The following is a 26,461-nucleotide window of genomic DNA, read 5'->3' as shown; positions in this document are numbered from 1 at the left end:
AACCTGTTTTCAGTTGCTCATGTGAAAGTTTGATTGAATTCTAGGAACGTGAGGCTCTATCCAAATGAGCTTCCCAAAACAGATATAAATAACCTAAGTAAAGAATCCCAACTCCCCTGATGAACAACAGAGAACATGTACAATAGTGAGATAAGTAATCAAATGTGTCAAAAAACCATAAAAAAAAAACCCAGAATCATCTCAAAAAAAAAAAAAAAAAAGATAAAAGAAAACCATGTAGAAGATGATGCTTCTGATATAGAAGTTTTGTTGCTTTAACAGCAAATTAAAATTGCATCAAAAGGTTTGTATTTCTTCACACAGCATTTTAAAGTAATAAATGTAGGATTACAGGAAACATCTGATATTTGGGAAAAAGAAAAAAAATACTTAGAATACTTAGAATCAGAAAGTAACTCAGGTTTGAAGAGATCTCTGGAGGTCATCCAGTCCAAAGTCTAGCTTAAAGCAGAACAAACTTCAAAGTCAGATGCAACTTCGAAGTTAAATCAGATTGCTCAAGATGATACCCAGCTCAGTTTTGACTTTTTCAAGAAATGGAGTTGCTCAGGGGACAAAACAATATTTCTGAGGACTAAAATTTTGTTTACAGTAACTTTTTCAGTTTTCCAAATGTGTCTATATTTGTAGGCAAAACAAAAATAAAATCTTTCAAGTAATAGTAAAAATGGACCTTATTATTTTTAATTTGACAATAAATAAAGTATCTTTCCAGTTTAGTGCGGAAAAAGTCCTGAAGATTTTCATCACACATCTCTGTGAACTATACTGAGAATGCTGTTCTATGCCATTACAATAAAAAAATTTAAAGTGAGTTCTGCCCACTGCTCAATTACTAGTTCATTAAAACCCAACTAACTTAGATAAATGCTTTTGATATAGCAAAAATGTTATTTGCCAAAATATAAAAAGAAATAACAGACCTTAAAACATTCCTGTGCTATTAAGGAAGAAGCAAGGTTCTGCTAGGGTGGTGGTTCTACAACTCCATAAAAATAAAATTTAAAAAAAAAGAGACATAATATGATTGCATGATTGGCTTCTGACATGTTGCAAATCTGATAAGATTATCTGATAAAGATTAATTTTGTAGAGAAGGGACAATCAATATCACCTCCCAAACATTATCTGCTTGTATATACACAGTGAAGTGGTACAAGTGGACAAAACCAAACTAGCATTTCTCTACAGTATGGATTCTGGACACATTTTAAGCTACAAGAAGACTAAGGTTTCTGTTACACGAAAGGTGATGAAATTAATTAAACTGGGATTATTTGAAAAATTATTTGAAAATTATTTGAATTACAGGTGGTTGTCACATATGACCTTTTATGAAAAAAAATTTGAGAATGATGACACGCTAATTATCAAATAGATGAAGAAATAAAAATTAAATGGATGGAGAAAATGAAACAAGCTTAAATTTTCCAGTTTTTCCTTTCTAACAAATAAGGCGCTTTGAATCTGCAGTATTTCTGAAAATCTATTCTTTATTCAGGTGCCTGACTTGGAAATCTGATCTGGATTGGGAATACTGAACTCTTGGAAACTTAGATGAAGTTTCTATGCCACTTTCTGTAACATTTCTTAGCACCATTTGATGAATAAATTACGCTAGAGAGTACAAAATAGTAATATTTTAAATGTCTACTATCATTATATCTATACTATACTATGTACTCATAACAGAATAATGTTTCAAATTTTAATATGCATATTTACAGAAAGTAACATGCATCCTATCCAGTCACCCTTAGAAAGAGAACTCCATTACATAGGCATAGGCTCTCCAGGGAGGAGTTGAAGAAAATCAATTTCCCCCTTTTTCTCCCCTGTCCACATAACCCCTCTCTCACACTGTCCCAGATGATACATCACCAACTCAGTGCTCCTCACTCTCTTCAGGTCCTCCAAGGGCAGGACAATACCCAGTGCTGGGGAACACTGGGAATCTCAGTTTCTCCATTTGCAGTGCAGATGTGTGCACCCAAAATGCCTGTAATCCCCTCCTGTGAAACCATCCCACATGTCTTTATGCTAAATACATTCAATGCAAGGTCTGTAACAGCAAACAGTGATCCAGCTGCAGATAATGGTTCTTCAGAAGTATCCCACAGGGCAAAGCATGTTCCAAGACTGTTTAAACCTTTCTACAGATATTAGTTATTTCCTTCCTGATATTTTCAGAAAATTAATCTGCACTATACACAAATAATATTGAAGCTCAGACTTAAAACCAACACAAAGATGAAATGAAGACCTAGAAATGACATGATTTTTCAGTGCACTGAAGTGAGATCAGCAAAGCATTACTTTTAAGTAAAATGGTCCACATACTTTCAGCAATCAGAATAAAAAAATGAGCCCAGTTGAGAATATATTATATGACAGGTGTATTTTGATGCTTTTTTTTCACAAAACAATGTGAATTTGATGGAAGATTTTGCTATGTTCAATTACACTAAGGCAAATTTAATTAATTTTATCTTTAAATGATTATTTTTAATAATTTTAAAAAATATTTTTAGTTATTTATTTTTGATACCTTCCTTTAATATAAATTAAGTATTCAGCAATTAATACTATGAAAAATTTAACAAGCCATGAAAAAAACCAGATATTACTACTGAAACACAACACCTTGGTTCAGCAAACAAGGAAGTGACATTTCCCTTCAGTAAAAGAACAAGTTAAACACTATTAACCTGTGCCCCAAATAACTTCATGTGGATGGTTGCCATAGATGAGCAAATTGGAAAACAGCCAAATACCACTGTCCGTTAAAGCTAACAATGCCTGTTTTCAAATGCTCCATCTGAGGAGCAATTCAGGCTGCTCCCTGAAGAACGACACACAATATAACAGAGCGAAGCGTCCTGGAGCATCTACATACCAAGGTGTTATTATTCAGATCCATCTTCCCAGTGAAAGGCCCCCATGTTGTTCCAACCGGAAGCTGCTGCCGGCTCTGAATCTTGCGCTCCCCATCTTTCTGGACCACCTCCAACTCTCCTGCAAACAAAGAAAACAAGCAGTGTTGAGAGTACTTTCACTCATGCCTTGACAACAACCACCTCTCCCTTTGTGTTGGTTTTATACGCACAATGTTCTGAGGACCAATATAATGAGAATTAATTATGCTTGTCTGAAAAACAACTGATCTTGTCATCCTGCAAAAGGAAAACAAACCTTTTTCCCTTATAATTATATTCAAATTTGGTTCAGAAAGTCCCATTCCTTTCTTGCATCTTTTCACACACATTAGATTTTGAAAGCAATTTTATTCAGAACAGCTTTCTTAAGAGGTCTTAAGAAATGCTGAGGAAGGGGGAAAAGACAGCTGAAAAGAGAGAGAGAGTCCAATAGCAGCCACACCTGGTGCATTAACCTCCTTGATGCATTTTGCTGCACAAGATCACATTTTGGAGCATGCAGCAACTAAAAATTTGAGAAAAACAGAATATAGCCATAAAAAATTCACAATACCTCCAAGATACTACTAAAAGCATTTACTGCAATTACAAAAAGGATTTTGAACTGAGATTTTACAGGCAGTAACATTTCAGAATTAAACAAAAAACAATTTTAATTGTTAGCTTAATGTTATAAGACAAAATAAGTAAAAGTAATAGGAAAGCTGTATGATGGTATTTTTTTTGTGCATAATGATTTTTAGTACATGATACATTTTTATTTTAAATACATTTTATTTTTGAAAACAAAGACTTCAAAATTAACCACTTAGAAGAGAAATTTTTGCTTTAGCTCTCCTTAACTTTTCTGGATTTTTCAGTAAAGAGAAAGAATAACACAATTCATCATCCTCATGGAGGGAAAAATAAAATTCAGTCACCACCTTTTCCACCCCATATTTTTTTCATTTTATTTCAAGATTAAAAAACTAGTCTGGACAACTCTTCTTTGAAACCAGTCTCTTCACTAAGACTACTTTTAATGAGCAAATGTTTCATTTAAAAATACAGCAACAGTTATATTTATGTACACAATTTCTAGCACTATTTTCTAAATAAATTCTGGTTTCAGACTTTCAAAGGGATACAATGGAACAAGGACAAGCTGATCTGTACTTTTCCTGTTAGATGTTTGACTGCTTTTTTCCATGCTCTTGCACTTCCAAGCTTTGCCCTTCCTGAAGGTAGGCAAAAAATCTGTTGTTCTCAGGAGCAGCAGAGCTCACCTCAACTTCGCTAAAGCCATGATTTTTTCATTATTTGTTTTCAGTGGCGGCTAAAAGCCCTTGCTCCCTTTCCACACCAAACAGATGCAACAGTGATTCCTGTATTTTGCATCAGCACATCTCAACAACTCCACTCCAAATAAGGATGGTGCTTTTTCACAAACAAAGCAATGTCCAACTGTGCAAGGAGTCAATTTGTCCCAGATTTAGAACTGGTGGTTGTTGTGAAATGAACCTTGGGCTGAAGGAAGTGAGTAACTCCTCCTGGCTCACAGGCAGCCTCCCCAGACTTCCCCCAGCTAAACACTCCCCTGGATGCCTGGATTTACATTGCAGTCAGGCTGCAAAGCTTTTACTTGTCCACAGGGGTTAATCTTGACCAACTTCCAAAGGGAAGAGTTGGCTCTTGCTTCCATTTTCAAGCATAGAAATCTAAATTTCACCTCTAAGTGTTGCAGATTACAAAACTACGTAAAATTGTGCATCAGATCCTTCCTGCAAACTGGAACAAATCTAGGAAATAGAGCTGTATTGGTTTACAAAAGCTTCTCCGTATGTGGCTGAGTCCTCATCATGACAGTGATGACATTTTAAGAGGCAGTATGTGAGCAGGAAAGCTTATGGATTAATTATATCTAATTTACACATGTGACATATATGTCTCCAAACAGAAAAAAAAAAGAACCCAAACAACAATAAAAGCATTTTTTCCTTTTCACAGTCACATTGTTACAAATTGTATTAGCTTTAAAAATCTCTTTGCATGTTAATTATGGCAGAGAGAAATTGCAAAGTAACATGTTTATCACTTAGCCCTACTGCAGCATTTTCTCTCTACATAGAGATGAAAACTGCAGCATTTGCTTGCTTTTACACACTAAAAAACAGCCATGTCTATGGACATGTCACATTTAACTGATACCAGAGGAATCATGAGAATCTTTGAAAACCCTTTTAAAAAATAATTCAGCTTCCCTTTCTGCCACTGACATTTTTCATTTGAAAAGGGTTCAGACACAGTCAAACAGTGACTCCTTATCTGTACCTGTGGATTTACAAGCAGGCCTGTCTTTTAATGGATTAAGAACGACAAACTTAGGGCAGATCAACCACTGATATCCAAAAAGATACCAAAGTTTTAAGGTACACATCATTACACATTATATTTTAAACAAAATTAATAACATGAATCTTATACCAGATAAGTAGTTCAGACTTGAGGCATAAGAACAAACATTTTTTTTTTCAAATATAATTTTTCTCTTCTGTTGATAATTAAATAAGGTACTATGGATTCTCTCTCTTATTCTCTTTTGTTACAGTTCCAAGCTGTAGTTCAGGCAATATTCAATATATATGAATACTTTGAAATGTACTGCCTATGGGGTAACATCATGCTGAATCGTACTGAAACTGCTGTGTTTCCCCACCCACTTAGAACACCATGAAAGAGGAGTAGATTGCAGACAGGGTAACAAAATGTTTTGCTGCAAAACCTTTCTGTTCCTCTTCATTGCAGTTCCCCCAAAAAGATACATTTCTCTCTTGTCACCATGACTAGCAGCCATTTTAATGCTATGGGTGAATATCAGAGTTGGGAAGGGCAATCTGCTTGCATTTTTAGGCAAAATGAGACAATCTGGTTATGCTTATACAAGGTGTAGCATATTACAATTTAGTACTTGGCAAAGATTTTTTTTTTTCATTTGAATATCTTTGCTTTTTAGAGAAAAAAAAATAACACTGCCTGCAACTTCTCTGCATTTATTTACAATGTTTTTCTCCTCTGAAATTTCCTATTTGGTGAATGGTACCACAACTGCAGCATACAGGGGGTCAGTCTCCCACTTGATGTAACTGCAGCTGTCCCCTGCTCACTGCTGACTTCCCACAGGGATGCTGGTTTAAATGCCATACCTGTGGCCCTAAGTAATGTGTGACTTCAAGGGTGTTTGCTGGAAAATGAGAACCTCACCCTGTGACTCTTAATTAAAAGGGTTTGAAAAATGTGTCAGCAAGACAAGATTTTCCTCTTCAGCCCCTGAGGAAGTTCAGATGTAAATCTGAAGTGCTCTCTACAGCTACCATCCCCTGCACAACTGCTCAGAATCTTCACAGATTACATCAGGAGAAGGAAGAGGATCTGAGACTTCATTGCTGTATCACCACTCACAGTAAGAAATGTAAAGACTCAGCTGGTACTGACTCTTCACACATACTTGTCCATGGAAATTCCAACATGTGAGGAGGAAAAGAAAAGAAAGGATGAAAAACTGCTGCAGCCTTCTTTAATCCATGCTCAAACCCAAAGGAAGCAGAAAATTCTGTGCCAAACACTGTTAGGCGCCTCAAGTAATCAGCAATCGCAACAGACCATCTCAGTACTGAATACAAGTTCCTTCACATAACAGCAAATTTTAACAGAACTCCTTCCTACCCCTGGAATAAAATATGTGACATACTCATAATTTTCACGCAAAGTAGAGAAGCAGTTTTACTCTCCCAGACTTGTCAGCTCTCCGATTGAAAAGGACAGCATGAAGTATGACAGAAGCAGCACTAAGAAATGTAAGTAGAGAGGAAGTGATGCTCTGCTTTTAGTTTTTGTGAGTAAGGTAAAAAAATTACTTAAGAGACATTTCATTTAGTGATATTTACTTGCCCTTTCCTCGCTATGGAGCAAGTGTTTCTTTGGTGTTTTTTTGGGTTTTTTTTCCCAGCTTGTTCTTCAGGAACACATTTATTCCCAGCTTGCTGAGTAAGTTTATACAAAATATTTGAGACACATAGTATGGGCTAATCAATTTTGGTAAAAGATAATGCTGTTAGTGCTGTGGGCTGTTTCTCTTATCTTGTTGATGTAGCATACTTTTAAAGTCTGTGATTACTCAAAGACTTATGATAGCTGCACTGTAAAAGAAGCCTCAAGTCATGACTCACTAGTACAGCTATAAAACATCCCATGGCTTTTAAGATATTAGGCCACCTTGGTGGTTAGGAAACCACAGAATGAAAGGACTCAATTTAGGATTCTTTCCATACATGCATATATTGTTTCAGGCATACCACACAGGGCTTTCATTAAACAGAAGATAGAGAGGTCAGTCTAGCTTTGTGTTCTTTTACAGCACAATCAGGATAACTTAAAAAAACCTCTCACAAAACATAGAGTACACAGGAATCCAACAGGAGCTTTTGGCCCTTAACATAATTTGACCACAGTCTGACTACCAGAAAAATTCAACTATATATAGTATTTCTGAAACAAAATAATACTGGTTTAATCCATCTACCTGCATTCTGGAGTAAGAAACAAAGGAGTATATATCTGAAGGTAAATGATGAACAGCTTTTGTGGGACATAAGGAGAACTACATTCAGAAATAACTGTATCCAGATTCATATGCATTTAACACTTCTAAGCAAGTTGCTACTTTGGGCAGTAGTTTTTGGGTGGTTTTTTTTTTTTTTTTTTTTTAATTGAAAATAGCTTTCTAAGTGGAGTCGGTTCAAAACAATGAGTAAGCTCTTCCTCTGCTACAATTAGAGACTGGTTATTTGACACCCTACCAATTTCCACAAGCAAATGGCTCCTTCTTTGCATATTTCCAGTCCACAGCCACCTGGCTCTCTAATGAATATTTCTGCATGGCAGAGAAATTGTGTATGTTGTAGTTTCAAACAAGGACTGCTCTGAAGTCAGAGTGAGCTAGTTAAAAACACTCTCAGTTCTTAAGTGCTGCCCAACCCAGAACCCAGTATCTGCCTGCCATCCTATATGCACAGGAAGAATCTGCAATTAATATTTGGCTGGTGATTGCTTCCATTATAACAAACTAATATGCGTAGGTCTGCACATAGCAATTCACTGATAGTGGAGAACTATCCCATTTCCACTTCTGTGATTCTTAATAAGGTAGCTCCAATATTCAGTGCTCACACAATTGTTTGGCAGATATAAACTGCATTATTGAGATACTTCCTGTAAATTCTCCTCCCTCAATTTTCAAGTCTCTGAGACATAACACACACTAAACTACAGTTTTGAACATAAACTTGAAATACGACACTCTCTATTCAAGTACTCCAGTCAAACCCTGATAAATCAGGCTGGCCATGCAGTGATCTTATCCCTTCTGACTCTTTAATAAATCGAACCTTGTAAGTTCACGCTGTTGGAAGTTGTCACTAAATGAAATTGTGACCTTATCCGATGCGTGAACTTATCCTGCTGACAACTACATTTATTGTACGGATAAGCATAAGGGGAAAAAAAAGAGGCTTTCGATAATTGTGATCTTACCCATATGCAACTCTAACAGATGGGATCTTTTTGATGTTCCATTTAATGATTTGTCTATGATGAGCCTCTACTCAGAGAAAAAATAAATGTTCTTCATAGGTAAGTGGTAAGGGAACTGGTAAACCATATGAAAAGTGCACAAAGAGGAGTGGCTGACAACAGAGAGTCAAAAGCTATTAGCTTAACACAAAGAGCTTTGAATTAGCTGGTAATTGCACTGGAAAAGATAACGTAATGGAAATGGTAAAACAGTAACCTTCCCTTTCCACAGGACTTATTCAATAGTCCAAAATCCAGAAACAATAACTGTGACTCTGAGGCAGTAACCCAAAATATGCTGTGCTATGGCATTTCATGATGAATGAATTAATGAATGAGTGAATGAATGAACAAATCCTCTTCCAGCACTGACTAGATGCTTGCCTTTGTTATTGTGGAAGAATATTAGGTAACAGACAATTCATAGAATCATATATTAGATTTTTGAATAGGGTTGGAGGGGACCCTTAAAGGTAATCTAGTCCTAGCTTCCTCCACCAAGAAGGGTCATCTTCAATTAGATCAGGTCATTCAGAGCCCTGTTCAACCTGACCTTGAATGTTTCTAGGGGTGGGACATCTACCACCTCTCTGGGCAACCTGTTCCAGCGTCTCACCACCTTAAATTTTAAAACCCCTGAAAATGGCAAAGCACCTCACACTACTGTGTTTGTCAGGGATTCAATACATCATGTTACCTAATCCTCGCAGTGGACAACACCGCACCCATTCTGCAGTCAGTGCGCTGACTCCAGAGCGAGACGACCTGGGCGGTGTCAGGGTACAGTCTGATTTGCGGTACTACAAGTCTACTGGGGGATTCAAAAATTGTAGTTATCTTAATAGGAAGACACATACATATGAGAGAAATTCACACTGAGTACAAGCAATAATGGACTAAATTACAGTCAAACTTTGAAAGTAATTTTATCATTTGCTTTGCTATAAGAATTGCATTTTCAGGGATCTTGGCAAAGCCAGAGGTTATTTAGGTTGTCCACAAGCAAAGGTAAAACTTAATTCTGCTTCCTAAAAGATGGGGTAGAACAGTGTTAGGATAAGAAAGATAGAAGGAGGAACAGATTCGGGACTGAAAACTGAGAAAACAGCTCTGGATTGGAGTCACCCTGGAGGGAGGGTTGCTATTCTGCTGCCACTGAAGTGGTGGATGGCTTCTGGGCATAGCGGCCTTTTTTCTTTTCTGAAGTTATTGCCACCCACCAGTAACTCCTTCCCCCAGCCCTGATCCTTCCTGTATACATCCCACTTAACCAAACCTCAGCCATGAGGGAAGCAGACACAAGAATAGACCAAAGATACTTATGGCTTTAACCTACTGATTTCCTTTGCCTTTGCTTAGAAGCAGGTCTTGATAGCAAAGACCATGCAGGAGAAGTTGCCACAAGCTGCTTCATGCCTAACTCAGCTGCCTAACATTGCTGCATCTTGACAATACTCCCACAGGGCAGCTGTGCACTCTAGGTAAGGATGACAAATGAAAAGCCTTCTCCATTTTCTATAACAAAAAAACTTGCTGCTCCCTACCTTTCTTTAGAGCCCTGAAAGTCAGAAGCAGAGTTTCTTTATCTCTTCTACCTGCTGCTAGTACTGCAAATGGCAGGGAGTGCAGGTGCTATCCTTATCTGCAACAGCGCTCTCCTACATCAGGCAATAAAGGGAAGGAACAAATATTGTGAAAGTGAGGATAGAGAAACCTAGGCAAAGATTTTCAGAGAAAAGAAGACCACAGAAGGATGGGGGGGAGGGAGAGAGGGCAGAAATTAATTTAAGAAACAAAGCAAGAGAAAGGAAGTGTAGAGAAACAAGCATCTGAAGACTCAAGTTGGGTCTGATCAGGACACAAAGACAGCACTTGGAAAAAGAGGATCATAAGATATGCAAGAAAATTTGGATGCAGAAAACTTGCCAAAGTGAGAGAAGAAACATCTAGCTCCAAATCTGAAATACAAGAGAAGTGCATGAATTCCCATTTAGAATTAGAATGCAAACACTACTATTTTCTAGCCAAAGCATCTGTGTTCCTATAGTGCTTAATTCATAAGCTAAACCACCAAAATAAAATATACTTATTCTAATATCTCATTGCTCAGCTGAATTCTGCCTAAAATGAAAAACTGAAGTGTGTCTACACTGCACCCAGAGATGTGATTTCACCTGACATTTGGTCAAACCCATTCTCTACATCCAAGTAGCCACAATCACCATTTGCACCATAAAACTTTTTTAAGAAAAAGTTTCATTATTGGTTATCTAGTTTACACCAGGCTCCAGCTATGCCCATGACACTGACTGGTTGATGTGACCTTGGGTATGGGTGCACAAACTGCTTCAGATTTACAACTAAAATACACAGCTAACTTCATTGATGCAAATGTGTACTATGTTTTGCAGCACAAGCATAGTATTCAGAGACTATAGTGTCAAAAGAAATGGCTGACACTTCAAAAATTCTCTATTTGTAGATGCATTTGAGATTTTTAGCACTCTATTTGTATTCAGTTACTTACATAAAATAAACACAAAAGAAAAAAGTTACCTTCTTACAGTACCTCACACTCCTGTAATCTACAGAATTTAGGAGTTACAGGATCATATCCCACATTAGAAAAACATAAACCTATGGTGGTGAACAATATCTACAGCAATTTGAAATGACAATGCTAATTCTACATTTGGGGGGAACTGGAAGGGAAAGCAATTAATTGAATAAATGTTAATAGCAAATAAATTGAGTATCTACTAAAGAAATGGAAATGGCAAACTAAATAATACTTTTTTCATCACATATGCCATCAAAATAATTTTTATGGTTTAAGGTGAACTAGAAGTATTGTTTTTCCCTGAAAGTCAGAAAGGAGGGAGTACCTAACGAAATGGTTGTTAGAATTTGATTAGCTTTTTAGATTTTTACACAGCTCTATAGACTTTTCCTTTATTTGGACTGCTTCGCCAAACTTACAGAAACATGGCCAAAGGAAAAAAAAAAAAAAAGAGACAGAAGTAGAAAGAAAAATACATTTACTCAAGATATGCTAACAATGCCAAAGGTTTGTTCACTTGCTTCAGTCACATTCCACATAATAGAGCAAATACTGTGTTTATATCAGCATCTAGTCTACAGATAGAGGCAAAATAAACCCAGCCATCATGGCAAAATCCTGATCCTGAAATGAAATAAGAAGAAGAGATCTTTAGTTTTAAAGTCTACTAACTACAAGGACAATTTACCCCTCTGTTTTCTAACTCCACATCTCATAAAAGAAGAAAATAATTTTTTTTTGTTTTGTTTGTCTCAATAGTTTTCCATCTTTGCGTAGTTCAAGAGGTTCACTAATGCCTCCATATGTTGTGGTAAACCTGGAGTAGAAGTACTTGCAAAAATACAGAAAAAAAATCCCCAAAGACAACCAGTGTAGCTAAAGAGCCCTAACTGCAGTTCTCTATGAGAGGAATAGTGCAAACTGCATTCTCATGTGGACAGTGCATAGTGGCCAACATGACTCCCAGTTATACTGTAACACTGCACAGACCCAGTAGGCTGAGCAGGTTCTTCATCCCAGCTACTTGTAGCTTGCACAGCTTTGCTCCCTTTCTCTCCATCATGAATACACAGGACACTGAAATGCCAGACTTGGCAAGAGCAGGCTGACAATATTACTGAAGAGGTTTTCTTGATAAGATCATCATCTGTTTCTGGATACTCCTGGGTATGCTCCCTCAGCAGAGGAACAGTAGCCCCTGATAAGTGTCTCTTTGTGTGTAGATTCTCCCCGATATATGCAAATACATTTCAGTTTGGAGTCTGTCTGCTTTTTCTTTGCTTCATATACACTGTATGTAAGACAATAGAAAATGGGCACAAATGAAAATACAGTTTACATAACTCAGACTGAAGTGTTGTTGTTTTTTTGTTTTTTTTTTTTTTTTCTTTTTTTTTTTTTTTTTTTTTTTTTTTTTTTTTTTTTCTGAAATAGAGACTATTCTGCATGGGAGAAAATCAAACATTTCACCATCACCTACATCAATCCTTCCCTAGGACTTTTTGGAATCCTTTTAGCTGGAAGATGCTCACTTTTTTTTTTTTTTTTTACCATATTATTTACACAAGTATGTATGATAATTATATAAAATAAATCATAGACATTTGCATGTTTACCCAATTGTTGGATCTCTTTTTTACTTGGAAAAAATGAAAAATTTCAGAGCAGCCTGTGTTGCCAGTGAATGTAAAAAGCTACTGAAGTTAACTTAGTATGAAGTCTGATGTATTCATATTTATGTAATTAAATATATTACATGAGAAAAAATGTTTTGAAAAGTATTCTTTTTTACTCTAAAAGCAAAGCAATGAGATCATCTGTGACTGTATCTGCGGTGTCTTCTCAGTTTACAGTACTTATGCTTAGAGATAGAAGGATCCATTTTCATCTCTCATTTGTGTAACAGCAGATAAGTTATTTGCTTTCTATCAGATATGCATACTCAGAGCTATGAAGCCACTGCTTAGACACCAATATCCAGCTACAAGTATGTGAGCCAAACTGCCCAAATGTCTTGTGAAAGAAGCAGATGCTTTAAAATTATTTTCTTATTTCCTTTCAATGTTTCCAACAAAATTCTGAGAGTACAAAGAAAAGACAAAAACTTCAGTAAAGACTCCAATTTATCAGTATTTAGTGTAACCATCGAAAAGATCTAGTTATTGTTGAGATTAGGAAAGTGAGAGGGAGACGGGGACAAAGGGAGATTGAATGCTATGCTCCACTGCATGCATGCAATATATAGTCACATCCATTATAAATGCAATTTATATGAAAACCAACATTATTATAAATAGAGATAAATGTAGTATAACTATAATGTACAATATCAAGATTCAAAGTAATAATTTTTTTGCACTTGCTGAGAATGGCCATGCATAACAGACACATGGCTCTGCACTGCTCCAGCACTCATGAGTTATGTGCTTATCTACATCTTCTGTGATCAAGTACCAGCGGTGACCAGCACTGCTTTTTAACACGGTGCCAGACAGGAACTGACTGCTGGTTTTGGACATGGACCAGAGCACCCTTCAGTGCCTCAGCCTGGACTATCACACTGCTCCCACATGCACCTACATCTTAGCATAGCCCAGACTTTGAAGCTGATATAAAGAGTGATGCTCACTTATACAGCAGACTTGTAACTTAGAGTGAAATAAACCCTTGAACAGAGATTGAGCACAGTCCTGTGCACTGCCTAAATCCTACTCTAAGGCTTACATAAGACTTAAGTAGAATACTGGTCTTGTGGCAGCCTTCTGTACAGGAATGATCTTGACCTTCATATGAGTAAGTCTCAGGGACATCATGTGTGTAAGGCATATCCCAAATTGCTTTGCCTTACCACCCTCCCTTTTACAAGTGCAGGCTTTGAACACCCCATTGCTGCTTGGACAGATGCAGTGACTGGGGAGCCTGAGGAAGAACCACCACTGGTACATGTTCTGTGGTAGTAGGATGCAGATAGACTGTCTTTCTCCTGAAGAATGACCTCTTGAGTCTGACTCTTCACAGCTTAGACTTTACCTCTGTAAACCATGACTGAGAACAAGTCCACATACTCCATGGCCTTACTAGAAATTTCAGCCTAAATAAGAAATTCAGGGTTTCAGAGGAAGTTAGGGCTAGTGACAGGGGCCCTAACTTTCTCTGGCAGTTGCAATCACTGTTTCTGAAAACACAATACTTAAAATAAACTCATTATTTTGAAGAAGTAGGAAATTATTTCTGGCAAAACATAGTCATGGAACAGTGTCAACAGTGATCTAAAGAATTATAATTCAAAATATATCTGGGCTACAGAATTATTTTGTCATTGAAGCCTTAAAATTGCCCCTATATTATGATGTTTTAAAAATATTAATGTCAATTTTTAACAGCTTCTTATTATCCTGCAATGGTGACTTACTGTAAGAATATAAGAAGCATAGCCTATTATTAAATATATAGAGTTAAAAAGGATAAGTACGTATGAAATTATCATATTGAAAAAAATGCAGTTTGGAATCTTTATTCCCCTGATAATAAAATCAGCACTTTACGAAATCATGTGCAATAGCATAAAAATTCCCCAAAAAATATTGGCTCCTCTCTACCTCTCCATTAAAAAAAAATCACATGCATCAATGCAAAGAGAAAATTTCTGTTTTAACTGTGATGATTCCTTTGATGTACATAAATACTTTTCCACTCAACAATTCTTTTTTTGATAGGCACAGACAATTTGCTGAAAAGGGAATCTTGGAGAAAGACAGCTTGATTCTACCAAGTTGTTTCCCCATATGTTTTCATCTCAATTAACAAAGTAGATTAACAGGATACACAATGCATTAGCTTAAAACAAATCCTACTTTTACATAACCAATGTTGCACTTAGTGGTTTAAAAAAACAAGCCTTCCAGCATCTGAAAAAGCTTGAACTTCCATGCAGGATCTGGGACCACTCTTTTTTATATTCCAGGACCTCTCCATAAAAGCCAGCTTCCTATCCATCTCCTGTCCCCTGGTTACTGCTTCCTTGACATTTCAGCTGCCAATTTCCCTCCCACTGTTGCCCTCAGCATTTCTCCTCAGTACTGTGTCATACCTAAGCTCCCAGTGACTGCCTCCAACAATGTCCAGAAGCAAATGTCAGAAAAGACACAAGCAGTAAGGCACATATGATCTCCCTCACACAACTGATTTATAACTTTCTGTCTTCCCCCTATTGATCGCAGACCATCTGCCAGTCAAGCCTAAGCCGAAACTAGAAACTTTCAAGTTACAGCAGAAGCATTAAGGTGACAATGAAATAAAAGAAAACTCCATGTTCATAAACTTCATACTGATTTAAAGTGAATAAACATGAAAGTATTGGAGGAAATAATACGGTACCTGGAGGAAAATTGCATACTATGTTTTGCATACAAGTTTTACATTTTTTCACACTTTTTGTAAACCTTTATAAGTATGTCAGAATTCTAAATCAATAAGATAATTTCATATTAAAAAAATCTTTATGGCTGGGTTGTAACATTAGCACCTTAACTTATTCATATGTGAGAATATATGTATAAATAAACCCACACAGCTTACAAAGTCTTCTACTGTGCCAAATATGATGTGCCATGATATGTTTTGATACTTTCTATATGCTTATGCTATCTTCTCCTCTTGACAAGCAATTAAAAAATACTCGAAATTACTTTCTTAAAGGAGAGACAGATATTCAAAAGCCAGCACTAAAACAAGTGCTACAAACAAGTAGCTCAAGTATTTGCAAGTACTTTCCCAAGCATATCATAAAACCAGTTCCAAGGATCTATCAAATAAAGAAGATGCACAGACTTTTAGAGAAGGCCAGTCTTGCAGCAAACATTTTAGTTATAATCTTTAAAAGATCTGGGCTTGGTAAATTGGATCTAAGCCTACCTCCTATGCGACATCCAATATCACTCATAATCTCTCTGTAACACTGGAAGTAATAATAATTCCTTTCTCCCACCTTTTATTGACCTGTCTTTTTAAATAGCATGCAATACAGAGTGGGGACTGTAACTGCGTTTGCATATATAGACATACGTATAAAAATGTAAAATAGACAGATAGACAGGAATTTATTTATCTACAGAGTATAGTATCTAGGACAAAAGGATATGTGTCAGTAGAAACCAACAGCTTCTACACGATACAGTTATCCATACAGCAAAAAAAATTAACGTACCTTGGCATTCTGAAAGGAATGCCCTTTTCAAATATTCTGCATCTTTTTTGTCTCTGGCAAGTAGGCTTGCAAGTGGGGGTTGATTATGTTTCTGATATGTACTCCATATCACTTTTTGGAGCAATTAAACAAAGCTCAGACCCTGTACTCTCTGACTAGCAGGAAAAGATAACTGGAGAGAAAGACTGGTTTCAAATATAGTAATTGATGGTTGGGGTTTTTGCTTTAATTTGATTTTGGCATTTATCTAAATTCAAACATTGAATGCTTTCACTCTTGAAATTATTACCATAAAAAATTTAGGTAGGTGAGAAAATATTTATTTATATATTGCTTTATATCTTTTAGATACACTCAACAAAATAACAAACCCTTTGAAATGCTGAGTTCATTTGTTCCAAAATATTCTAGGTAACATGAGAAAGCAAACAATTTATTCCCTCTTACTTGCCACCAAATACACAGAGAACACCTTTTCTAATTTATTGTTATCTTCCTAGAAATATTCATAACAATTAAAATAATTTCAATTTGAGTGGTAGCTGACTCCTCAGTGCCATTCCAGGACAAATGTGTCATCTGTTTTTACCTTCTTGGATCCAAAGAGTTTTACAATCATGCATCATTCTTTGACTTCTTTCACAATCACCCATTTAAGCAACTCCTGACAGCTAAACGTTAGCACTGTATGCAATAAAATTGCTGTTCCTCCTTGTTATGCACAAGTGAAATAAAACCCCCAACAGCAAATCAATGTCTGCACTTTTGAATGAGTATAATTATGATAGGAAAAAGCAGGCAAATCAATACTGTAAGTAGAAGCTTTAGGTTTGTCAGTTCTTTCTAGTGGCTGCTTACATTTTGCACTTTCATAGAGTACTTAGAAGAACAAAATAATTCTCTTTGAAAGCTACAGCACAGACCACACAACTACCATATCAACAGCACACTTCAGTATCTAGAAAGCTTTAAGTATTCTCAGGGAGAAACAGAGGCATCGCATCTCACCTGTCCTACACCATGAGAGCTTGGTATAAATAGTGTAGAATTTAAAAGCACTACACAATAAAGATACCAGTGTCTGACAAAACCATTATTTCACTGAGAGGTATGATACTTCCTTCTGAAAGGCAATAAAAAGTAAATTCTACACTGCACTGTACATAAAGAACAGTTAAAATGAAAAATTAGTTGTATGACAACTCATGCTGTTAACAATATAGGCAGATCAAGATAAGTGTGTGGATTTGGATCATCATCAGAAGACACAAGGCCATATTTGCCAGTCTATTATGTCATGTTTCTTGAATTCATGATCCTAGGAGTGCCATAACTTTTTATGACATGATGGAGAAGTTACATTTTATACATGCTCCAAATACCCAGGCAAGATAAATGAATTAAACTCAGCAACCATATTGTGTTTTTAAATGTTACTGGGCAATATAGCATATGGATAATTCTGAAGTCTAAAGCATATAAATCATCATAAAATAGCAATGAAAAGCACACTGCTTTTTTCATGACTGCCAGACAACTTACATTAAATTAATCCCTACCTTTGTAAAACAAAACAGTAGGAAAATATGAGAAATATAAGAAAATTATGGTAAAGAGATTGTTTGTTAAGTCAATAGGGAGCACAGTACCAAAATCATACACAATATTTCTGGAACTGATGATAGACTTGAAATCCTATCCTCTTCCTAAAATGGGTCATCCCATTCAGAAGGGCTATACCATTTCAGAAGCAATGGTTATTTACATTTCCCGTCCAACATTCCTACTCAAAACACAGATAGATTAAAAAAAATTGCAAAGAGTAATTTTAGAGAAAAATATGGTAAAGTTGTTATAAGATGCCTCAGTTTAAAAAAATTAACTTTTATTATTTGACCAGTTATTAGTTTCTTTGATGCAATTGCATTTTTTCTTGAGCCACTGAAAATGTATACAATATTGCACATCCAGACCTATGCTTTAACAATATGCTAATTATACAGTTCAGATGATCTGGAAAGAAATCCATTTTGCACTGATGATATAAGGGAGTGACAGTACAATTTACATTAAGAAATGTTTTCTCATTTTTCTCAAAAATTGGTTTGCACTCAGCCGGAGAAATCTAAATTCGACCAACAGGCATCCCTCCCTGCTTCTCCATGGTTACAAAATAACATGACAATCTGAATGACGGAAAAGATGCACATAAGAATGGGCTACAAAAACTCCTCTGGACACAGGTACACGGGCAGTGAATGTTTTCGTTTGTTATCTGATTAAACAGATGATTATTGTATAGAACAATATTGCAATGCAAGTAGCAGACAATTCTCAGTGCCACTACTTCAAACATTTTGAATTAGGTCTTCCAAATTGCCTAAATTATCCCCCAAGGCAGTTGGCCAGTCCACATTCCTGACTGTATGGGAAGAATTCTAACTGGACAGGCTAACATAAAGGTTCCTCTTTTGCCTAGAGCTTTGTTCACATACCTCTCTTCACTCCAAGTTTGACAGTACTGTCCTATGGTGTACTTTTGGCACACATTTTCCTGCCACTTTAATACCAACCTGTATAGGCAGACCTTGAAAGAGAGTGATTGGTTCATTGTGATTTTCCTGTTCGTGTTCAAGGGATACAGACTGCATAGACTGGGAGATCGCACAGTGAGAATCCTGGTTCCTGGCACATTGCTCTTCATCAGCCACAGACATCTAAGCACACAGAATTGGAGGGCTAAAAACAGTCTTGATTTATTCATTTGATTCAGAGCTATCTTCCAGATATATTCTGAAAAAATCCAAACCCATAACTTATCCTCAGACTGATACATTTCATTACACTGTGGATTCATGGGGAAATGCAAAAAAATGAGTTTCACAAGTTTTTGGGACCATGTAGCTTTACAGATACAGCTGCACCAACGCTAGAATGTAGTCACATTTTATGTAATATTAAAACTATACCAATGCATTACAAGGATAAACTAATGCAGTATAATGATGTGCCATAGATAAGACCAGTTAGTATTTTTTTTGAGACAGAACCTAAAAGAGTCTGGCATTCAGAGTTCAGATCCAGAAATATTCCAGATTATCAATAGTGGACAGAACAGAAAAAAAGATCAACATGGATGGATGATTTGAGAAAAAGATTACAAATTAGCAGACCAACCACTTTTTATTAAATAAAGAATGTTTATTTAAATAGTTTAGAGTCAAACCAAAACATTTTTCCATCAAACAAAACTCAGCATTTTAGAACATTTCTTCAGACAACATTTTCTTCTTTAGAACACCATCTTCAGGCAACCATTTCCTGGCTTTTATTTGTATTATACACATATTTCTCACACGGAGGAATAGAACTTGAATGCCAAATTAAAACCAGCATTATTGGAAGACTTAACAATAAGTGTGAAGACAGAAGCATGTAAGCCTGAGGATAAAATAAATCCATCATCATGTAATTCCACAAAATAAAGATGAGGTTAATCTGAAATCTATGAAAATTAATATCAAGATTTTAATTGACCTCAGCAGGTTTCCGCAGCTAGGACCTGCATGTTCAACATGAGGGTTCAGTGTAATTTTGTACTGTTTCTAAAGAATGTTCACGAAAACTGAAGTGTCTGAAATGACTCTGCAGTTACTTCTTTCTTTGCACAAACGTTTTTAAAGGCATTTTTGAATATGCAAAAGCAAGTTTTTACAGTTAATGTTCTTCTTTAAAAAAAACAGAAAGCCATGATGAATGTGCAACTCTGTAGTGATTTTTCTCTGGAATATGATAGGGTGATAAATTGTGGACTCTGGAGAAAAAACATAGAGGAAATGAATGGCAATTTCAAACACACATAAAAATTCACTACACTAGAACATTTCAAAGTTACAAAAATAAAATTTTTGAAAGCATATTTTGATTTTCAGATCACTGAAATTACTTCATAACTATAAAATGTTTGTCCAAATTAGGATACTATTGTACCTTTTTAAATAAAATTTTCTGGAGGAAAGTGCTTGTGATTTTTGTGAAAAAAAAAGTGGTTGGATTGTTTTCATTTTCTCCAGAACTTCAGGATGCCAACAGCTATAAGCTACTGACAGCTTAACAGCTCTTTCATTCTTACTCCATTCCACAAAACCTGAAAGCCATCCTCTAGAAAACAGCAAATTTGATCAGTATTTCAAGCTAAACACTTCACTGTTTCAGGCTTCATAGGTGGAAAAACAGAATGATAAATTAGACTTAGTATATGTCTCTGTTCACTTTCCTGGCACTATCTGCTTGACACTAAGAGAAGTCATAATCTTCCAGTTCCTGTATCATACTCCTTTTAATGATACAAAACTATGTATAAGATGAGGGTAATAACTACCTATAGTTGTCCTTGTCCCTTTGTTCGCCTCTTTTTTTTGTTTTGTTTTGTTTTGTTTTTACAGAAGAGAATCATAAAATGTTTTCAGGAGTAGAAGAGATATTTTTTTTTTTTAAATCTCCATCTATAATGAAGTGCAGTGTTAAAGGTGATGGGAATTTTAGAGACAGCACAAACATTTGAAGTGCCCCTGTCACAGCAATTGCCTTGTGATTCAGGCATTTGACATCACATACCTGAAAGCCTCCAGCACCTGCTTTTGAAGGCTTGGCTCTTCTCTTGCACCAGGTCTGTGAAACAGAAGAAGGGAAAAAGATGAATTCCCATCTGTAAGAAGGCCCATCACCTGCATTCAACCCCACAATGCTGACACTGTGCATAGATGTACAGACAAATTATTACCTGATTCACGTTGTCCAGTTCCAGAAATGCAGGCTGCAGTTGCTGTGAATTTTCTAACTAATACCTCTCCTTCTGGCATTTCTGCTGCACTACGGGCAGCCCACAACTGAAGAGTAACTGATGTGTTCCATCAAGTGAAATTCCCATTTGACCTTTTATCTCATGACTGTTGGACTTTGCACAAGTAATAATACAAAATATCTCTCACCTGCAAACTATTTACAATAACATAATCAATAATGCACTTCCTGTGATCCACTCTACCATGGAAGAAAGTAGCATTCAATGTGTGGAAATATTTTAAAAGAAAAAATGACAATAAATTCCAGTCATCATGGGTTTTGTATGATTGTTTTCTCTCCTTTCACATATGTTTACACTCACAGCAGTTACACCAAGACCATTCAGGAGTTCATTTATTCATTTACCAAAAGGCATTGCTAATAACAGAACATTTTCTAGGGTTTTGCCCAAGGGCTCTGGGGTTTAAACTGCTGTGTTGGCCTTTGCTCACCAATGGAGAAATGTTGCTACCAATTATTTTATCTCACCCACCCTGCATGCCTCTTGTACATAATGATATTTTTGAGGCTTTAAATCTCTTTGCTAAAGGCACTAAATGCAGATGTGTGCTGGGCTTGAGGCTTATAACTTGTAGAAGTGAATACAGTGGCTGACTAAATGAACACTGGTCAAAGGACTGAGTCAAATTCCTCTGAATTCACAATCTAATGGACTGAAGTTAAATGTATGGAATTTGCTCACCCACAGTAACACATTCACATATCCAAATAAACCATAATTTTTCCATACTAAGTGATTTTCGTTCTCTTGTGCTGCACATATTAATTAGAGAAAATAATTAAGTTGTAAATTAGCTTATCTACTTAAAAGACAATTGGGAGAAGATGGGCCGGAAGTATGAAGTGGAGAAGGGTTATATGGGCTATTTATCCCTGTCTCAGCTTCATATTTTGTATTACATATGAATAAAAGTGTAGGAGGAAAAAAAAAGGAGTAACTATTTGGGGATCCCATCCAGTATCCTTTTCCCTCCTCGTCCCTGGGAGCATGTGGGTGGACAAGTGTGTGCACACAGGCAATGTAGAAGTAAAAGCTTTGTGAGTCTCCATTTCCTTCAGTGATTCCTTATTTTTTTACCTTGTCTAATGTTTTGTGTTCTATCAACCTAACACACTTCTGGTTATCAAACCTCCTTAGCATTACAAGGACAAAACTTCCCTTTACATAATAAACCAAAAGGTTCATTCCCACTACAGAAAGCATCAATCCTTTTTCACACGGGTTTTTTGGTTTTCCTCTTCCTTCTCATTCATCTTAAGCCTCACTTCCTCAGACCTTTCTCTTGGTTTCCGCAGTAAAAGAAAACACTAAAATTAAGTGTTACTGTAATTACCCAAACAGTATCATGGACCTTGCATTCAGCATATCAACATACTGCATACTGCATGGAAATCCAATATAAAATCTTTTTTGATCTTATTTTTGTTCCTTTCATCCAATGTATTATAATTTCACGCTGTAATATGTAGGTAAAATGGAATTCAGCAATCATGACCACTTGACAGCAAATGGATCAAAAAATTCTAATAAAATATTATCCAGCTCAAGTAGCAACAAACGTCATGACTGGCTCATCTCAAAATCAAATAACAAATGCATGGTTAACTTCTCAACATATGCTTTCGAAGTTCTCTAGGTGGATTATTTTATGCTTTTCCTAAGTTCACTTTCCCTTTTACAGTCATTCTTTCTATTTATCTTCACATGACTTCTGTCTCCAAAACATTTGCAATGCCTTCCAACTTTTTCATTCATACGCACTTTATCCCAGTCTTCCAGATGTCCCTCAATTCTGGCAACACCCAACTTCCTTGTGAGTAACACTTTTAATAAACTGTAGCTCAGAGAATGTTATGTATGTATAGCACCTAACCACATTTTGACTGTCTGGCATCACTCATATCCAAGCATTTAAACTGGATGCATCTGTAAAATAAAACATTGTGTACCAGTTCATCAATATTTGACTAAAATCTAAAGATTCTAGACAACATTCTAAATAATATGCATTTCTTAATTTTCTATATTTTTACTATTCAGTCATTAATTTTATAGTGTTCTCAGATAAAATATTTTTTCCCTTGCAACATCTCCCTTCCTTTCATCTCTTCATCATAAAAGTGTCCTTTGTATAGTCTGTAGCCATTGTACACACTTTACAGACTAATGAAAACAAATAATTTAAGCGTTAAACCAAATAATTTTTGTAAAACACACCAAAGAAGCTATTCAAAACCTTTGTATGAAAAGCAAGAAATGTTTTTTTTATAAAGACCTCATATTTTTCATATTCTTGGGATAAAGAGTAAAACAAATTCTACTTTTAAATTGCCGTTTTGTGTTGGACTCCCAAACAAGTGAAGAGTCTCTATAGTCTTCAAAAGATTAGCATAAGGATTCCTACAGCTCACAGTTCCAAATGGATACTGTTCCCAGCTATACTGGTAGGAATATGTGGTAGACTGACCAGATCCAGGTCAGACTATCCCACAGATTACTCTTTTTTTTTTTAATCTTAACTACATTAAATAAATAACTTGACCAAATGCAATCAAGCAAAATACTGATCAAATACATCTACTCTGTGTAGGCCTATCATGCAAAGGTGCAAAAATACCTCTTACCTCCTGGTGACATCTTTCCTCTTCTCATTTAGCTATGCACTAGTACACTAAGCCAATGTTATTCTGATACCCTCTCTATTGTATTACAAATTTTCGGTTGTCTACCAAAGTCCCAAACCATGTTTAAGGCCACTGAGTTGTCACAAGTGTGAGAGTTACTTAAATTTACTCCCTGCTTCTGTAACATTCTGGTAACAGGAATCAAGTATACTCAAGAAATATACCACAGTGAGAGTATGGCACTGCTACACCTACCTCACACTCTGAATTTTGATGCTACAGATTTCCCATTTGTTGTTTACATCATGGCCTCAGAAAGCACAATGCATTCTTTTGCATTTCAGATTCACATTTTTACTCTTCCAGAATGTGATTATTTTGGATTCCTGCCTCATTTCCCAGCACCTCACACTACCTAACCTTGAGATAGCGATCAAATTTTGAAACTGTAGCATCTAAGACTTTGCCCAATTTGCAGTAAGTTTAAATTAATTTCAAGACTTTTAAAAATTCTTTTCAAGGCAAAAATGATTTGTAGATTTTCATGTTGTACTGTAGCACTGTCAGTAAACCGGTACAGTTATGGCCAGCCTCTTTTCTTTGTTACATTTTTTTAACTTAGCATGATGCCATGTGTAAAAAATTCTGAGCTGCACTCAGCATACATTTGTAGGTTAATATATAAACCCTAAACTTATTGATTAATATGAGAACACACTGCCCCACTGACCCTTGTCCTTTGAAACAAAGACTGCTTGTACAAAGAGATTGGGGATTTCTTGGGTATGCTGAATGTTTTCACTGACCATTCCAATGCAAATAAAAATTCAATTACTATGTAATCTCACTCTTTCAACATCAAATTTTGAACCAAGAGCTTTTCTTGAGTCGTAATGTTAATAAAAGTGCAGTTTTTATAAAAATATCCTTTGCAGTTTCTAAATAGCAACAGACGGTTGTGTCTTCTCTTGAAAAATATGAAAATAATGTCATGCATCTCAGAAACAGCCCATCCATGAGCTTGTGTTTCAAAAGACTATGATTAAAGACAATATATCTTCCAACAGATTACCATGTGAGTATGAAAGAGAAGTATGTAACATCAAATGAACTTGCACTTATCCCCAATTTCACACTCAGTCATCACCTATATCATAAAACATTCATTCATATCCCTGTATTACTCCAATTTTAATTTCTTCCAAATGATTATCCAGTCAGTAGTAAACTCTTCTCTGGAATATAAGAGAAGTCATAATTGGTTGAAATAGAACATTTGCATGCCAGGCACAGAACACAGTTACATAGGATTTTATCCCCATCATCATTTGGTATTGGGGTAGTTGCACATTATTAATGTGTGGGGTTTTTATTCATTATTAGAAGTCTTCATTATTGAAGGAGGCAGCCCCAAGTCCTGCAGGGAATGTCACCTATCCTCTAGATGTCTCTGGAGATTAATTCTAAGAACACTGTAACTCAGAGCAGGATCTATTGTAAGGACTCAATCATTATATTAGCATTATAACTGTTCAATATTTGCTCTCTTTGAAGAAACAAAGTATCTTTCTGCCTGCAGTCTTGAATCAAAGCTATCCTCCATATGCACACTAAACTTTATTTTCTCTTAGATGTGCTTCCATTTTGAGATTTACCTCTGCATTTTAGCAACAGTATTCACGTTTGTTAACACGTCAATCACTTATAGCAAAATGCTCCAGTTCTGGAATATTCTCTGATATATCCATGTTAAAAATTGATATGGGCAAAATATTGACTTAAAGCTGCATATTTGAACTTAAATTATGGGCATGTGGTTCACAAAGCTGCAAATTTCACTGCTGAATTTTTAATATCATTATACTAACAACTGTCAAAATATAAATGGACGTATACTTTGGATATACTTTTTACACACTTTATGATGTCTGCCATTACAGCCACAGAAACAGAACAGTCCCCTGTGGTAATAGTTTGCCATAGTTTTATAAGTGATCATAGACCAACTTCTGCAGATGAAATACAGCCTACTAAACATACAACCATAATGTTCCTCTGTATTAGACAAAGACATAACTTATCCAAAACCCACTGATATCACTTCCCATTTACTTCAGCTGGCTTTGAGCAGGCTTTTAGGAAATAGCCCCCAAACAGCACAGCTGTGTTTGCATGGCCATTCCCAGCAGAGGGAATGGAAGAGCACCCTTACAAAGCACAGAGATGAGCAGTTTTAGAACCATACCTTGGGCATATGGCAAACCAAAACTTCAGTGGAGTAGAACACACAGACCTGCACTTTTGCAAACGGGAAGTGCTACATAAAGATATTTGTTTGGAGGAACAAAAAAATGCCATCTCTTGTCTCAAAGAGCAATCTGTACTAACTGGAAGTAGCTTGTTACTCAAGAGAAGTGTAACTGTTTTGCAGTGCTTTTGGTCTTCAGCATTTAGTCCCCTTCATTTTTAAATGTGTTTAAAATACATCTTCAAGAACAAATGTGATCAGTGTAAAAAGACATGACAACAGAAAATGTCATGCTGCCTTTGGCCAAGATAGAAGACAAGTCTGCACGGTATTGTATAGCAGTCAGTAGCTAATGTATAAGCTCCTTAAAAGCAAATTTGCTTCACCGTAAA

At 36.1% G+C, this 26,461-nt stretch overlaps 1 protein-coding gene across 1 annotated transcript in view; it reads right to left on the bottom strand.

The window, feature by feature from the left end:
• The window catches only part of ZFPM2 (zinc finger protein, FOG family member 2), a 307,673-nt gene that overhangs the window by 157,975 nt on the left and 123,237 nt on the right, over positions 1–26,461 (bottom strand). The window contains exon 4 of the mRNA XM_053962116.1: positions 2,918–3,036. Within this exon, the coding sequence (XP_053818091.1) occupies positions 2,918–3,036 (119 nt within the window). The remainder of the gene's footprint in view (positions 1–2,917; positions 3,037–26,461) is intronic.

This window comes from Vidua chalybeata, chromosome 1 (genome assembly GCF_026979565.1).
Source record: "Vidua chalybeata isolate OUT-0048 chromosome 1, bVidCha1 merged haplotype, whole genome shotgun sequence".
In the NCBI taxonomy this organism is placed as follows: domain Eukaryota; kingdom Metazoa; phylum Chordata; class Aves; order Passeriformes; family Viduidae; genus Vidua; species Vidua chalybeata.
This window is presented reverse-complemented; position numbering and strand designations above follow the sequence as displayed.